The sequence below is a fragment of the Perkinsus marinus genome, assembly GCF_000006405.1.
Source record: "Perkinsus marinus ATCC 50983 genomic scaffold scf_1104296954212, whole genome shotgun sequence".
In the NCBI taxonomy this organism is placed as follows: Eukaryota; Perkinsozoa; order Perkinsida; family Perkinsidae; genus Perkinsus; species Perkinsus marinus.
Window position 1 is genome coordinate 41,247 of NW_003208208.1, and position 16,712 is coordinate 57,958.

General features: G+C 47.2%; 6 protein-coding genes across 6 annotated transcripts in view; 3 read left to right on the plus strand and 3 right to left on the minus strand.

Annotated features, from left to right (window-relative positions):
* The window catches only part of Pmar_PMAR012827 (hypothetical protein), a gene marked incomplete at both ends in the record, with an annotated part of 1,047 nt that extends 596 nt beyond the window's left edge, over positions 1-451 (minus strand). The window contains 3 exons of the mRNA XM_002776147.1: positions 36-78; positions 121-242; positions 425-451. Of these exons, the coding sequence (XP_002776193.1) occupies positions 36-78; positions 121-242; positions 425-451 (192 nt within the window). The remainder of the gene's footprint in view (positions 1-35; positions 79-120; positions 243-424) is intronic.
* Positions 452-2,413: 1,962 nt separating this feature from the next.
* On the minus strand, positions 2,414-4,782 carry Pmar_PMAR012828 (M protein, serotype 24 precursor, putative; the record flags this gene model as incomplete). Its single annotated transcript, XM_002776148.1, has 10 exons — positions 2,414-2,797; positions 3,121-3,210; positions 3,311-3,388; positions 3,538-3,648; positions 3,858-3,920; positions 3,965-4,081; positions 4,163-4,240; positions 4,289-4,388; positions 4,439-4,532; positions 4,710-4,782. 10 exons carry the CDS (start codon positions 4,780-4,782, stop codon positions 2,414-2,416), a joined length of 1,188 nt encoding a protein of 395 aa, XP_002776194.1.
* Positions 4,783-8,751: 3,969 nt separating this feature from the next.
* On the plus strand, positions 8,752-8,995 carry Pmar_PMAR012829 (hypothetical protein; the record flags this gene model as incomplete). Its single annotated transcript, XM_002776149.1, has 2 exons — positions 8,752-8,774; positions 8,800-8,995. 2 exons carry the CDS (start codon positions 8,752-8,754, stop codon positions 8,993-8,995), a joined length of 219 nt encoding a protein of 72 aa, XP_002776195.1.
* A 30-nt stretch (positions 8,996-9,025) lies between these two features.
* Positions 9,026-9,506, plus strand: Pmar_PMAR012830 (hypothetical protein; the record flags this gene model as incomplete). The annotated part of the gene is made up of 3 exons (XM_002776150.1): positions 9,026-9,151; positions 9,195-9,267; positions 9,385-9,506. The coding sequence occupies 3 exons, from the start codon at positions 9,026-9,028 to the stop codon at positions 9,504-9,506; spliced, it is 321 nt and encodes a 106-aa protein (XP_002776196.1).
* A 2,542-nt stretch (positions 9,507-12,048) lies between these two features.
* Positions 12,049-13,550, minus strand: Pmar_PMAR012831 (Napsin-A precursor, putative; the record flags this gene model as incomplete). The annotated part of the gene is made up of 1 exon (XM_002776151.1): positions 12,049-13,550. One exon carries the CDS (start codon positions 13,548-13,550, stop codon positions 12,288-12,290), a length of 1,263 nt encoding a protein of 420 aa, XP_002776197.1. The 3' UTR covers positions 12,049-12,287.
* Positions 13,551-15,056: 1,506 nt separating this feature from the next.
* Pmar_PMAR012832 (hypothetical protein) lies at positions 15,057-15,302 on the plus strand (the record flags this gene model as incomplete). The annotated part of the gene is made up of 1 exon (XM_002776152.1): positions 15,057-15,302. One exon carries the CDS (start codon positions 15,057-15,059, stop codon positions 15,300-15,302), a length of 246 nt encoding a protein of 81 aa, XP_002776198.1.
* Positions 15,303-16,712: the final 1,410 nt, after the last annotated feature.

A 16,712-nucleotide genomic window follows, 5' to 3' on the forward strand; every position in this document is an offset into this window, starting at 1 on the left:
TTCGATACGACCACTCAGGGTCGTCGTCGCTCCACAACAGCACAGAGAGCGGCGGTTAAGTCCTCAGCAGGGAACGGTCTAATAGGAGGGATTCGAAAAGAGTTGTCAAATTTATGGTACTTAGCGATGCTCTCGCGCTCCTCCTGGATGAGATCCTGGGCTTTGCGGAAATCACGTGTTTTCCGACACGCATCGAGTTTGATGCACATCTCAGAAGGCACCAACTTCGGCATCGTCGAATCCTGATATTATGAGTATAACTTCAAAATCGACCAATTCCCCACGCAGTGTCGGAATATATATTTCGTTTTCTTCACTGAGCTCGCATTATGAACATCCACACACCAGCTAACAATATATGATTTAAAGTTTTTATATTCTTACCAACAAATGCATATATTCCCTCACTGCTTCCGCGTCTCACCTCAGCAGTGCGGGAATATATGCACATAGTCAACTACATGTGTTGCTAGCAAAATGCGAATTTTGAGAAAATTTTGCGAAATTATCGTTGATTTCTGTATACTTATACCCAAAATCGTGTGATTTTTCATAAAATAGTGAGGAAACCTACGAGCTCAGTTGAGGAAACCAAACATATATTCCTGTACTGCACCTCATAGTCATCGTCCTCGAATGAGCCCAACGTGGTGGTGTTGTTGTGTTTGGAAATTGTCTGGACGCTCCGGAGTGCGAGTGATCGCAGATGTCTCCGACATGGAATGCGACGAAGTAGCATAACTACAGCAGCAGCAGCAGCAACACTACAGTGATCGAAGCCCTAAACGACTAAACTCCGTTCATGCGTATGTGAGGGCTTGTCCTTAAGGCTCAAGGACTGCTGTACCACAAACGGGACAGCATAGCTAGGACAGCTATGAATATCTAGGTAGGACAATATCTACCACAGCTAAGCTCAAGGCTTAATCTAAGCTGTGTTAGATATTCATATATTCCGTAATGCTATAAGTAACGTGAACAAGTTATTCATTCATCGACTCGAGTGAATTGTGTTAACGACGAACCCTTATCGGTTGTAGAGTACTGCGATAGGTGTGACTATCATTACGAATAGTGATGGTAGACATATGAAAACGAGTTGAACGTGTTTCATCGTTCTTTATGAAATGGAATAATAATCATGAGTACCACAATTCGAGATCAGTCTCGTCACGGAAGGCTACCTCTCGAGACTACTGTAGTCGGCCTGAGGAAGGCCGCATACTCTCCAGAGAAACTATACCTCAAGCCTAGCTCATATGAGGACGTGTAGTAACAGATGTCCGATCATACAACCATTTCATGAATCGCGAGAGCAAGCATGAACCCCCCTTACTAGTGAAGACGATGCTGCGGAAAAGGCATGTTACTCTTCCCAGACCTGATACGATACGCGCGAACTGGGCGGGACACTTTTTCCTTTCGTTTTACCGAATTTTAACCTAATTCTCCCACCGTTAAACTCTTCATGTCGTTAAAACTCGACAAAAAATACTCATCTAATTTTCACCTCACTAACCTAGCGCGTCCCTAGCGTTCTGATGGACAAACCACTCCAGGCCAGTGTGGGAATATATGCACATGTTCAATGTGAGGTTCCTGAGTTTGTCATGTTTTCTGTCGTAAAAGCCGTTCACGTACTCCGTAATTGACGTTACAGGTTTCCCTCCGTAAGCGTAAACATCAGTCGTAACGGTCCGTAACGTAAATCTGCCCATCTATACACATGGTCAACTACATATGGAAATTTTGCGGAATTTTTGAGAAATTATCGTTGATTTTTGTATACTCCTACCCAAAATCGTGTTATTTTTCATAGTATACTGAGGAAACCTACGAGCTCAGTTGGGGAAAACCAAACATATATTCCCATACCGCTCCAGACTGTTTCGATTCGGACTGGGAACTCAAAAGTCGACGATATAGAAATAATATAACTACGATTTATTACATTGTGAAAACACTGTGGTCATGATGAACATACAGCTATGCATGCGACATGCCAATACTGATGCAGTAAAAACAACCTTACTAGGATTCGAACCAGGGACCTATCGGCGAAGGCTCGCTCTACTCGCCTCAAACGCGCTATCTTCATCTTCATCCGAGGACGCCGTTCGACTCGCCTTCTTGTTCGGCGACTAACAGCAACCGGTAAAGAGCAACTCTCACAACACAAACACCTTCTTCGGGTAAGCCTCCATCGCCATTTCAAGATCAGCTTCCGTACGGTGGGACTGCGACACAGATTTGCATTGTGAATCTACACACCTGCTTACCATCTCTCGCGCAAGAATCAACCTACCCTTTCCTCCAACATGACCAACGCTTACTGGTGAGACATCGCCGAGCTTGTGCGTTGTGGCAGAGTCTCGCCGCGTTCGACGTAGAGTTTCCTCCACCTCCAACATTCTCAATCGATACCGTTCCTTCTCCAACTCGGCGTTCTGAGTAGCATCCAACCAGCCAGGCAAAACTTGTTCAAAAAATTCACCTCGAGTAAAGAGGTATACATCCTCGCATTTTCGCTCTCTTGTTTGCACCGCTCCTTCGTGAAATCAAGTTCAGATTTCAACTTAGCCGTTTCTGCCCGCAGCGCGGACACCTCAGAGGAGTGCTGCTGTGCCTGTGAGCCCGACACAGGTCCGCCTCGCTCAACCAACCCCTCCTCAACTGCCGAGTCCAGCTGCTCCACCAGCCACGCGTCAGCTTCCGACGACACAGTCTTTTGCGGAAGGACACCGTCGATGGAATCCTGTAGATCACTCATCAACTTCGATGATCGATGGGACTCCTCCTAGAATAAAACTTTGCATTCATACCACTCCTTCCGCAACTCGTGTTCAAAACTATCACTACCCGCCGTGGACTCCAACAGTATTACTCTTGAGAATTAATAACAGTAATAATAATACTATAAAAAACTCTAAAACTCGTTACTCTAATAATAATAAATTCATTAAAATCAATAAAGTCTCACCCGTTTCACACCGCGAGTCGATATTCGCGGTGCTATGCAGTAGTCGTGAAATATAGTGTTTTTCATATCACTAGGGTGGCGAAACATTATACACTAATTCACCCAATGAATATGCATTTCCATCGTCACTGTCCTCTCACCGCATGCTGGCCTCGCATACGATCCCGCTCTTGCTTCAACTGCGCGATTTCCTTCCTAAGGCACCTCTGGTCAACTTCATGCATCGCGTTCTGATTTCAAAGTCATCTTGCAATCTTGCATTTCCTCAACGCATTTTCACACCAGATTCTCAATTTCCCGAAGTAACTGTCCCTCCCTATCTGGCGATACGTAGTCGCGGAACTTGTCCTTCATCTCCTCTCTCGCCTTGAAAGCCGCAGCATACCGCTCCTGCTCCAATTCATGTTCCTAACAAATCTTGAAATCTTGCTCAATCTTGCATTTCCTCAAATCTCTTCACCTTCCGTAAAGCAGTGTACGCCTTCTCTAACTTCGTGAAAGTAATACACTGAAAAATATCAACGACCTCTCGACATTTCCCAGTTTCCTGGACCTACTCTAGAACACGATACGAGCTGGACTTGGCGTTGTTGAACCTTGCGAGCCTCCCCCTGCCATTTCCGAACCTCTACTTTGAACATATCCACCACTCGCTGTGTCGCAATGTGCTGAAGACAGATACCAAAATACCAGATTCTCTAATAGGCGTAGAAATATCGAATTCCCTAGCGACCGCAGTACTCCATTTTTAGTATAAAAATTTAGCAAGGTTGGAAGCGTTTACTCCCATAAGTGCAATCGCCAAGCAACGAAGGATGTCGAGAGTTCGTCGAGTTATGGTACTAAACTGCGTTTTTATAGGATATCCATTGCGCACCTCCTCCGTTTTCTCTGCCAGTTTCTTGCCAAGTTCTTTCACTTGCTTCTCAAGCTCGGCGATCTGGGAACTAATTTCGTGGCGAGTGACGGAGCAATGTCGGCCACCTCGTTCTGCATGGCCATTATAACGCTTATATGCTCTTTCGTGGATTTCTCCATCGACGCTTGGATGTCTCTGTTGGCACTCCCTAATGCCTTCATCTTCCTATCTGCTGTCTTCAACTAACAAAGCGCTAACGTAATATCTACGGCACTTTGAGCGAGTTATGGTATGGAACACCACTAAGGTGTGGTATCACCCACTTGATTCGACAGATCCTTCCGCGATGCTTGCAGCTGATCCCTTTCCGACTCCAACTGTCTTATCTTCAGCTCCAATGACTGCAGCAATCACTCTGCTTTTCCTCAAGACTCACTCCCCTTGCCTACTGATTTCGCACGCTGAAGATCTCTCAATTTCGTATTTTTCGCCTGCAACTCCGACAGCTGCGTTTCACTTCTACTCTGCAACTCCTCGATAACTGCAGAACTGACAAGAGGGTGCCATCAAAGAGTTTCCTCCGACCGGTCCAACCCCACTGCGTAAGATCATCCCTGGTAGATCCGTCCACTTGCATCTCAGCATGAACAGCCAGCTTCTGCTCAGTTTGAACACTACAAGTTGCGGACACACCTGCTGACAGGAAACACATCCTCTCTTCGCATCTCTTTAGGACTTGATCTATATAATGCGAAAATTCTGAGAATTTTCCTGGGGGAATTCTTATTGGTTTCTGTACACTACTATTCGGATTCATAACTCTTCGAAAACTCTCGAGATCAACTGAGGAAAGCGAATAGATATACCCACTGTGTCTACCAGTAGGAGTCTGCGTCCCCATTGCTCGTCTAGAGACAACTCCAAGGAGAGTCTGCACAGCCATCGATACGGTGTTCAAAGTGGCCGTTTGAGCGCCACTATCCACGCCTGACCGAAGCCTCGCTGTTATTATTTCCAAGCACGACGGAGATGTACCCGAGACGCATTTCCTCAGATACTTCGCTCGAATGCGTCGCTTTTCCTGTCGAAAGGCCTCCTCCACCACAGAGGTGAGATCGTGGTAGAACTGATGATGAGCAAAATCAGAACTGAACAGTAGTAGGATGATGAGGTTGTACACTCCCCCTATAATTTTCACTATAACAGAGACAGATTTGCTAATATATCGCCTTGCAAACGTAAGGAGCTTCCCTACGGTGAAGTCTATGTAGTGCACTATATAGAAAATTCAGATGATATGCAGAAGTGATGTGTTACCCACCTTTTCCCGTCCCCTTTGGTGATGCCATTCCTCATCCTCACTGGTCACACTAGATGACCTTTCGATGTCCGCAGATTGCGGATCGCTTGACCCTGAGTTCAAGAGATAAAGGAGATCATTGCGCTACTCTTGATAACACTACCATTCTTCCCAGCTACGCCGTAGCCGCTACTATGCTGTAATTCATCGTTCTAAAAACGACCCCCCTGGGAATCGAACCCGGGACCTCCCCGACAAGCTCACCATCACAGGTGGATACATACGCATACTATGCTGCTGGTGCCACCACACAGGGCTGTAGTTTTGCAGCATTGGAGTAGCCGCCGTCGGATAGAATCCACTATTCACGCTGAACCACTTGCATGACTTGAACACTCTTGCATTTTCCTCACGTTCCAGCATGGACCCCAGGAGGAGGTGGTGGCAGCAACAGAGGGTGCTGCATGGGAGGAACGAACATCGCTGGTGGGAATCGAGGGGGAGGGAGCATCCCAGGCGGCGTGTGGTAAGTAGCCACCGGTGTGCCTGACGGTGACCATCTCAAACAAGGTTTGGTAACAATGGGGAAAATATTGCTAGTATTATGACATCTACTAGCCATGTGGGAAATTCAAAATGACCCCCCTCGGGAATATTAGAGGTTCCTGGATGCTTCCCTGATATCAAGGGTGCACAGAAGGACGTCCATGGGCAGTGCGAGAAGATATGCACATGGTCAACTACATGTGTCGGTGACAATATGAAAATTTTGGGAAATTTTCTGCGCATTTCTACCCGGGTTCGCATATACCGAACCTCGTATGAACATATATTCCTCCAACACTACACGAGGAGTATGCCCGTAGTCAGGATCAGGTTGAATAGATAGTCCTCTTGTAGTTTCATCCTAGACATCTATTCGCGTGAATGACCAGTAAAGCGACAGAGAAATCCTCATAAGAGAGGCCACAAGCCATCAGGAATGGCATCGTATAAAGCGTCTCTCCCCACGTGTAAGCAAGCCTATAATGACTATCTTATAGGTGGCTATGCATGTTTAGCACCACACGTTGAGTTGTGAGCGCTACAGTGCTACGGTGGTGGTACGAAATAAGCAAGCCCTACCATTTTCGGTGTTCGGGAAGGCTTCCTCCTCCTCCTCCTCGTCGGCGTCGAGACCTCCCATCTGTCCATCACTTCTATAACCCATCCACTGCTGCTGCTGCTGATGATGATGTCCAGTCTGCTGAAGGTAGATATCTAGAATCTTCGCTGTGCGCATGTCCTACCTCCGTATCGAACTGGGGTGCTTGAGCAGCAAGATCACCTGAATGATCCCAGGTTGAGAGCAGCAGAGGAGCAGAGCTCACCTGAGTAGTATTCGTCTTGGTGTTGCCAGCTTTGATCGATTCCAAACGAAGGCTCCTCTTCCCCTGGTGATGCGCACGTAGACGGAACGTGTGGAGGTATAGAGTTCAATCGCCGAGCATATTCTGGGGCCTGCCCTAGAGAGGTGCTGTTGGAGATCGTTGGAGGGAGCATCGAATTTAGTGACGCGTCTGGAAACCAAAACCATGATGAGACTCAGGGCGCAGCACACCACATCACCAGCATCATCGACCGTCCGTGCATGAGGCGAGTAATCATAATGTACAGCGTCCTTCGTAGCGTCGTGGGTAACCGCATGGCATGTCATAGGAAAGGATGCCGGTTCTATTCCTTGGAGATCGTTTTGTTGCGACCAGTGATGTGAGGAACTGTGCCCCCGGTCATTGGTCATAGGAAGGAGTATATGCTGCAGTAGGACCCATCGTAGCAAGCACAACCACCACTCGAGATGAACTCTTTTCCACGTCTGCTCTTGAGCTTAATCGTGTGAAACAGCTCGTAGGAAGCTGTTGCACTAATAAAAACTAGTAAAACTATGCACATGTTCAACTGCATATGTCGGTGACAATATAGAAATTTTTATGATGGATTTACCAACACGGTAGACAAGGAGTCAGGAAAGAACGAACTAACAAGTGCTAGACTCATACCCCCGACAATGATAACGACTTCCACTTGTACATGCGTGCAAAGTTATGGAGCCGCGCGTGTCGTTGATAAGTATTCATAGTTGACTTGATTTCTTCCTCTCTTGCTCTTCTTGGTATAGTCTATAGCTGACACCATAACAGACTTTATGGCTGTACAACAGTTCTTTGAGCTGTATATACTCTATCGTCAACAGCAGCTCATCTGAATCTTGCGTTCCCCTAGTCATTCAAGAGAACATCTGCATTGCAGCACACGCACGCATGCGATGTACTCAAGTACACACAATAGAGCATGCAGATTAACAATGTGTGAGGAATTTCGGGGAAATTAATGTTGATTTCTGAGACCCATTTCTACCCGAATTTGTATATAAGCCTCTTTAATAAGGGAGGAAACACCTGAACTAAGCTGAGGAAAGCGAACACATATTCCTCCAACACTAGGGTAGGCGACACGCCAGCTGCTATTGCCTCCAAAATCACATTGTGTGCTGGCGGAGCGAAGCGAACGAATGATAATCCATCATCACAGTCCACCGTTATTCTCCCAGTGGACGATAGCTAGCAAAAAGGGCGGCATGTGAGCATTCCCCTGGTCGCGACGGAAGCATCGTATTGAGCGGCAGGCCAGGTGTGTTCACACTGGAAAAGGGGGGGAAGTTGAATGTCCCAATTTCACGAGTACGAAAGGAAAGATTCAGATTGCCTGAATACAACTAGGAAACTTGAGTGACATAGTTCGAAAACGCGCCACAAGTCTATAGAGTGGGGAAAAACTTCCAGTTAAGGACGTTTTCGCCCGTGTAAAAACGCCCAGACCTTTTCTCACGGCCCATTTTGGGTGACGTTAGTACTTTTTCAACACATTCCGGAGAATGACCAGCTCGACGAATGACCTTATACTTGGTAGTGAGGGCTGTGGTTGTTGCAGCAGTACGGAAGTCTACGTTGCGATTTGTCCACCGGACTGGGGAATTTTCTCTTCACCAGTGAATCAGCAGTAGCCCACCTACTTGAACAGCTTCTGCGACGAATCAGGGCAATATCGTGAAGGAATTCGAATGGGGGCTGTGGATAGAGCGTGTGCGGGTTCGGAAGATACATTGGCGATAGAGAGATAGTATTCGTCCGACCCGTTTGGTCCAGTTCTGTTTGAGCTCGCTGGAGAATTCTCGCCTCTTCGTGATACTGTGTGGTTGAGCATTCCAGTTGTGTCGATTTCGTTCCTAGAGCTTCGGAATAGTAACTGATTTTCCTGTTTGTAATCATCGGTCGCAAGTATAACCGGTGTTTCTTGACGTTTTCGCACAGGTTTAAACGCCCCGGTCTCTGCAGCGGCGCTTTGTTCTTACTTCGACACTTTCGGAGATATTGAAGCGGTTGATCTCTCGGGAATGTTCGGTTCGGATTTATCGAGCGAAAGTACCGCGCGCATCACGTGAGTTGGGGGAAGAAGGTGCTGCGATTTGAACCTGGGTTGTCAGCTAGAGAGCAGCAGCTCATACCATTAGAGCATTTATTCTTAGGTATTTTGACAGTCGGGCTCCGCTCTTGGCCGTGGACCGCCTAAAGGATGTTACCAGCCTCAGTCCAAAGGTAGATGTTTCCACTCTCTCATCAGTGCCCCTTACCCCGACCAGGTGGTCGCAGTGGACCCCAATGGCACTGGCGAGCCCGTGAGCATCAGCATCTCCCACATCTCCCTCCAAGAGAGAGCTCACTCTAACGTGGGTGCATCTGGGGAAGTTGATGTCGGCAATTTACGATGGAAAGTTGGTGAAACGCTGAGTTGCTGCGAGAAATTCGGCGATATGTAAGCACGCATAATTTCGCCCTTTTCATGTTTCATGAAAATAACGCATTTTAGAGAGCTTATCAACGGCCAGCTCACATCGGAGCCTACCCTTCACTCCGACACTTTGGCAACAACTGTCACCTTCTACGACACCCGAGTTGCGAATAAATTCCGAAGGGTGAGCTCGAGGGAAATAATCTCCGCATACATGTCGTTTGGAGGTACTGCGGTCAGTACAAGGTGTGGGTCGAACCACCGAAAAAACTCCGGCAGAGGCCACCACGGTACGTTGGGGTGAAATGCCCGGGCCCTTATTTGAACCTGGTTCTCTCGATGGCGAACTGCTTTGTTTTCAGCATAGGAGGGCAACCGTACCCATCGCTACTTCAGAGCAGTTGAATGAGCCTTCAGGTAGTGAGTACTCAGCCGCATCTATATTTCGCCTATTGATCACTCAGAAGGCGGTGAGCACCGTTGCCCAGACCAAGAGGCTCCCCCTCTACCACAAGACCCTCTACGGCTGCCATCAGTGACTGTCAGCACAACTCTCAGCGCTCAACAGCATTTGGAAAATGTTTTCCGCGAATATGATGAATTCGTGTACAGCCTCAGCAACGATGAAGATTTCCCTGACCACTCGGGCACCCCTAGGGAGGCTACAGCCGTTGGCGCTGCTAATCCCGCTGAGACTTTAGCGGCATTTATTGGCCGTTGTAATGAGTCGGGCGAGACCTTGGAGAAATTCAAGACAACGCTTGGCGAGGGAGAAATGGTCATGTGCGATTCGATAAAGGAGTGGGGGAAGCACTTCATACCACACCAGACGCAAATCACCGCCAATAACGGAGTGATTAGCGGAGTGGACAAGGTTGGACCTCCCTCAATTTCGGTCGAGTCAGTAAGGAGTGACTCTTAACGCACGCGGAAGATTTTTAGTGTTGTGTAAAGATCTTCGTGGAGACGCGCATTGAGGAGGAAGCTCATGCGGCTGCTTCGACACTCGTTTCCCTTTCGGTGATTTCATTCATTGTAGGGATTTTTCAGCATTCAGCCTTTATGTTTCAACATTGCTGGAACCCAGTTTATTTTCATTCGTGTGCTATTATTGAGTTTCCGGGGGGGGGTGGATTCGAACCCGGGTCTGTTCGAACTCTACGGCATGTATCGACGGGCGGGATCAACAGACAGTGTTGCCCGTCCTGGGTTGAATCGAGTTACCCAACCTCAATTGCATGTATCAGCAATTACCAATTGTTCATCGTACTCGTACTTCATCTCTCGCTACTGCAAGTTGCCACTCTCGGAAGCGTTAACTCTGCCGAACCGATGACAACAGAAGTGAAAGCAAAGGCCCCCCTACTGCGGTGAGAACGACTGTGTGCTCATCTGCAAACTCGTTACTCTGGCTTTTCATCCAGCTTGACATGTTCTATTCCGAATAGAACGTTATTAACGTCATTGAACAGACTATTCAATGATGTTATGCATAGTCTATCTTGTACCCATAATAAAGTGATGGCAACCTGAAGTAGTACGCTATAAGAGCAACCGATACTTCGAGGGTATATTTAAGCTAGTGATGAAAGCAAAAATTGATAATAAATGAAAAAAAAATGATACGGAAATGTGATACTGATCCCAAGAGTCACCCGTTGAGCCTCCCTACACCACAGTTGTCATTCGCTTATAACACTGCCCAGAGCGTCACTATTTTGGACGAATGGACTGAGTATAACAATAGAACAGCTTCCTGCTAGCCTTGGCGGAGATTACTCGAATTTTGGTGACAGAATGGGTCGCCGAATTTCGCATTCGATCAGTAATCACTGCGATATATTAGATCGTTGTCAGACATTTCCTCCATCGAGCGCCGCCTCATCCAGACGACGCCTCGTTCGACCCACGATCGGGTCTGCCTACTATTACCGCTCCTGGGGGAACTTCCTAGTAGGGTACGAGCTAAGCTGCTCGGTTACGCGTTCCATTAGGAGCCGACAAGCTACTACAGGAAAGACTGACCTAAATAAGGACGATGTATTCATGACTCGACAAATATCAGAGTCGAGAAGTGTTCGTGATCGTCAGTTCCTTCACGCTCCCTCGGAAATATCCGATTGGCCCGAATTGAAGGGGAAACGGGAAGACATCGATGCTGATGCAGAGCGGTTGAATGCTACGGGCACAGAGTTTTTAAAGTTCGTATGCAGTGTGGGAAAATATGCGCATGGTCAACTACGTGTGTCGGTGACAATACGAAAACTTTTGAGGACGTTTCGGCAAATTCTTATTGGTTCCTGAACACTTCTTCCCGAATTCGTAAATAAACTCCTATAATTAGTGAGAAAGTAAACATATACTTCAGTATTGTGGGTACTGCACCGAGGTTCAGTTTGTGAACCTTGCACTCGACACGAGGATTTCTTCCGTGGAGACACTGACACAATGTTGCAGCTTTTTGTTTTGTTGCCAGGGACTCTCGAGAGGTCGCATGGGCCCTCCGGCACGCCGAGATAGACAATGATCGCAAACAGATTAGCAACATCGTAAACCGCGGAATGTACAGAGATACCGAGACGACTGAGATGTGAGCAATTTCTTCATGACGATGATAGGGATATTTCCTCTACGTTATCAGCCCGTCACAGAAATGATATTTGCATGCTCATTGTTGTCAATAACCACACCGTTCCGTGTCGCGTTGTGAGTCGTTTGCCATTTGTACATTGAATGTACTACATTCGCCAGTCACGTGTTAATTGACACCAGTTGATGCGATGCAGTAAGTGAGTGAGGGCTTCGTTTTGAAGCTGAGTGGATTGATTCCACTGAAATCACTATCGTGCTCTGAGTGGCTCTTCCTATGGAAAATGTCTGGCTGTAGGATTTGACTTCCAACTTGTTAGAGATGTGAACGTCTCATAATGCCACTCTTACTAGGAGTTTAATCGTTCCGCACCGAGGAGTCCTCTGAATCTTTCATTCTCCACTTAGAGCTCGTCGCCGAAGCTTAGCGGCCAAAGTCAGTTCCTTGTTCGGAAATGGGATGCACTCATGATGAACTCAAGAAGCTCCAATGTGTAAGATTAATCGTAATCCGCGGACAGCGCGCTCGCTTGCCTAATAAAAAATCTCTCGATGAAACGAATGTTTCGCCGAGTAGCATTCTTCTGAATATCATATGTGGAATCATGCTATTAAAATTGTGAATCCAGTCGAAACTCTTCTCACGGGAGCGGTCGTAGACTAACCAACGATGATGAAGGCCATGCTGCGGTAGACCGTGGATTCTGAAGACCACGAAATAACGTAATTGTTTATAGAGATCGTGGTTTCAACTTGCCGATTCCGACTCGTTTAAGAGTAGGGTCGAACTCAAAATAATTACCAATCAGCATACGATCGGGGAAACTCCAATCATTCTTCAAATTTTGAAAGATGAGGAGTTCACAGATACCATGTTGGTTCAAGGCATAGTTCGTGTATGTCATCGTGAATGGAGTTGTGCCCTGAGGACCCAAATAAAACCTCAACGGTGGCAACTTGCTCATGTACTGGCAAGGGAAATACCGGTGCTCGTTCACTGGGTAGAAGGGGACATGCTTACCCGCAGCGTTATCAGCTTGAGCTCCAATCTCCTTGATGAGACTTTTAAAGTATAATGTTGGGACGTATAGAAAGTTGGCGCCGGTGTCGAGATCTAGGTTCATGTTGATTCCAAGAGTTATATGTCCATCACCGACTTGTAGCTTGTCAATATTGACCATATAATGTTTGTCCGTAGAGAAGTCGACATACCTCAAGGCACCCTCATATAATGCAGGATCGCCTCCACCCAGGAGTAGGCCTCCATCAGCGGATGCCTTGTTAGGATCAGCAGGAGGATACAAGTAGAGAGCAATGATCCCGCTCGTTACAGTTTTTGATGATCGCAACTGCGTCATCAGAGACGGGAAGTTCACATCACCTCCATCATAGCCAAGACCCATCAAGTTAGTCGGAGGAGCTTTACTGACGGGAGGTTTCTGATCGAATATCAGCCCGAAAGTGAGGATCTCCGACACCTGACCCATGGTTAGTTTCGATTTGTGCTGAAAAATTTTCACCATGTATTTGTCCTCGAAAGTGAGAGTTCTCGTCACTTTACCCACAAGGCAAGGCTCCGAGCATGCGTAACACCCCATGGGACAAATACTGCAGGGGTGTCCACTGGCCCACTCGTACCAATCCTTCCAGATGAAGAAAGAGAAACTCGTTCCAGTGTCAACAAGAGCATGTAGCTCCTTGCCATTCTCGTCGACCAGAGTATGATACAATCCAAAGTGCCCTTTGGGAATATCTTGGTACTTCACATCGAGCTTGAGAGTTTCTCCTCGGGAGACGTTCAACACGTCAAATACATTGATCAAGGAGAGCAGTCGCACAGACATAGGAGAATGCATTCCGGTCAATATTTTTGATCTCAACGTAGCCGATTTATCGCACAACTTGGGCGAATGCTGATGCTTCTTTGCTTTTGTGCGGCACGCATGCGAATCAGCTAGCTTGCGCCAGTTGTGCTTGCGTATCTGCGTATCCATTTGTCTTGAGTACGTGCAATATTACTACTCTCTCTATTTGTCTTGCCTACTTCACTACACTCTCTGTTTGCTGCTGTCTTAGTACGTACTTCCCTTCCAACCATGTCTGGAGTTGCTAGTAGAACCCGAACTAAGCGGGCTCGCACCTTGTCGCCTCCTCCTTCCGCCCCCAGCGGCAATCAAACCAAGGGCGACCAACATTGGCGCACACTCCCCAATGTGATGTTGTTTGTGCTATCGCAGGAAGACAAGCGCCAGACCAACGTATCTTCGTTGAAACCGCCACAAGATACTCGGCATGAGAGACTAATTAGATAACTATATACTTTTCTGCTCATTCATCTTATGACTCTCGAGTCAACCAGTGCTCCGACCGAAGCTCAATACAGATGTGGACTTTCACGTCACGTGAAGGCAGGACACCTGAATCACGTGTCCTGCCTTCGCGTTCCACGTGTGTGTATTGTGCTCCTGGATCGCCCGCATAATCCTTCTCCGGGCATCCGTCTCACGTGACCTCCGGGACGGTCTATCTTCTGTTCCGGTGAGGAACAGAGTGCCACTCTGAGAGTGGATCTCGTTTGCCTTTAATCTGTAGCTAATTCCTTGCTCATTGTGGGAGTACGGGAATAACTTCCGAGTCTTTGTACTACGGACTATCAAGTCTTGTGTAATTTTGCCGAGCTCCTTCTACCTTCCAGCGTTTCCTGCTGAGTTTCCTGCTTAGGAAAAGCGTAGCTTCTCCGCGGTTGGAACCGTGCCAGCGAGTTGTCTTTCGGCGAAGCCTGATTTGGGACAGCGATTGACACAATCGCTGCTGGCACAAGGGTAGCCTGAGTCCTTCAAGATGCCAAGCTAGTCAGACAAGCCCGACTGTCTTGACAACCCGGAGTAGTATATGTGTCAAGCGTATATATTTTTTTAACCGAGGTCTCCAATGTAGGTCCTTGGACCACTCCAGGTAGCAAGCTTCAGTGGTTTACGATAGAAGCTTACTATTCTGAATGTCCTTACTAAGGACTCCTTAGTGTACCTTGCGTGTCATCCTCCGCAGATGGCACTCGTGAGTCGAAACACGCCCTGCGGCAGGACCCCTGCCACAACTCGGAGATTAGATGTTTCATTAAAGTAACGCCCTAACCACTAGGCGATATCGATGAAGATTCAGAACACACACAACTTGTGTGACACAAGTCATGAGTGCATACTCCTACTTTAAAGCCTAGTGGAGAGTAGTGGAAACATGATGACACACTTTGCCATTGTGCCACTAGCTCGTTTATGCCAGAACACATAATAGATTGCCAATAGGCTCGAGACCGGTATCCGGAGCCGATCCCGGCAGTGATTGGGACAGTTGTTCCGTGGCGTTGAGCGAAGCAGTTTTCCTTTGTGTTGCACGCATACACAAAGGATTTTTGTTCCCTAGCGTTTCGCTAGGAACATTGCCATCATTACTCACTAATAATATATACAACTTGTATTTCCTTAATTTCCTCTCAATTTATGTCCTCCAGTAATGTTCAGTCTGTGTTGCGTTCAACTGGTGCCCAGACTCCAGTCGATCGTCTGAACATGACTCTTTCCGATATCATCCGTATGGATGGTATTCAAGAACTCTCGGACGTGTCTGAGGAGATTCGTCCTGACGGAGAGTTGGAAAACGCTGATCCAATTCCCAGGACAGATGAAGAAGCTCCCGGGGTAGACCAGGGCAGGAACAGCCCACTCAAGAAGGCAATTTTGGTGTGAATCTTGATGGAGGAAATCGAGACTTGAACTCGTTCCCCAAGATACCACAAACCTTTGATGACCAGCCAAAGTCAACCCTTAGGAGTGATCGACGGTAAGGCCAACGGATGTCTGAACTCCGTAAGAATGTAGTTAAATTCTCTGGTACTCCAAAAGAAGATGTTGAAGAGTGGCTTGATAAGCTTGACATGATTGCAGGGCCAGACGGGTTTAATCTCAACTATCATGATCAAGCTTTGCTTTTGCGCCTATCCGTTTCGGGTGACGCATACCAAGCTGTTCTTATGGTCCGGCCTGGTGATCCTAAGACAGATCCACAACAGAAAGGTTATTTGGCCCGTGTTCGCTCCGAACTACGAAAAAGGTTTGGCAAAAGTCATGATCGAGCGATCAACAACTTGTGTGATATTAGCTTCACCAACTATGACACTGTTGACGAGTATGCTACTGCTATTAATCGACTGGTGAGGCAAACATGTCCCAATACTCATCGGGAATGTCAGGGCGAATGGAAGAAGATATTCTTCTATCGCGGATTGCCTCATAACTTCCCAGCAAGTGCTTCGATCAAACCGTTCTGCCTTGACCCGACTTTAACATTCGAGCAGGTTCTGGAAAAGGCCAGACTGTATTTTGACAGCAACGCGGAAGCACGTGTTGCTGCTCCGGGTGTCCGTCGGAGTATTGGCAAGGGCGGTAAAGGACGAGGCAAGGGAAAAGGGAGAAGAAGCAACCACTTTTTCAAGCAAGCTGACTTGAATTTATCAATATGAATATCCTCTCAATTTATGCTCTCCAATAATGTTCAGTCTGTGTTGCGTTCAACTAGCCTTGATCAGTGCTGGTCACTTCTACACTAATGATGTTCTGACGTCAGAACAGGATCATCCTCGTACTTCCAGTAATACTGGGAGTACGAGGATACTATCCTGGAGAATCTTCTCACGACTTCCGTCAGACAAATGTGATTAACTTGTAGTCGATTGTATTCAGAAGTCGATCGTCATGTCTGATGGATAGTCGTTAGACTACCTACATAATCGTTGTGATTGTTATCAAATGCCCATTGCGGCTTTACCAATGAGCATCAGCAATGTCAAAGATCAACCGAAGTCACAGTGGAGTTAAAATTGCACGTGCGATTGGAACCATAAGACATGAGTGAGCCTCAGTGAGACCAGCAGGTTGCTTTTCTGTTTGAATCATGAACCACATTGCAAACGGATCTACCAGCAATTCATAGAGAGAACAACCTCTCGGGAGCTTCCAAACGATGGCAACTGCGGCCGCGCTCCTCGGGTATGGAGGGCAGGAGAGAGCATGTTCCGGCAAGGATATTTAGCCGAGTGAATACGGCAAAACGCAATGACCAGTGACGTCACTAGTTCGGAGTCACGAGCTCCGATTCAG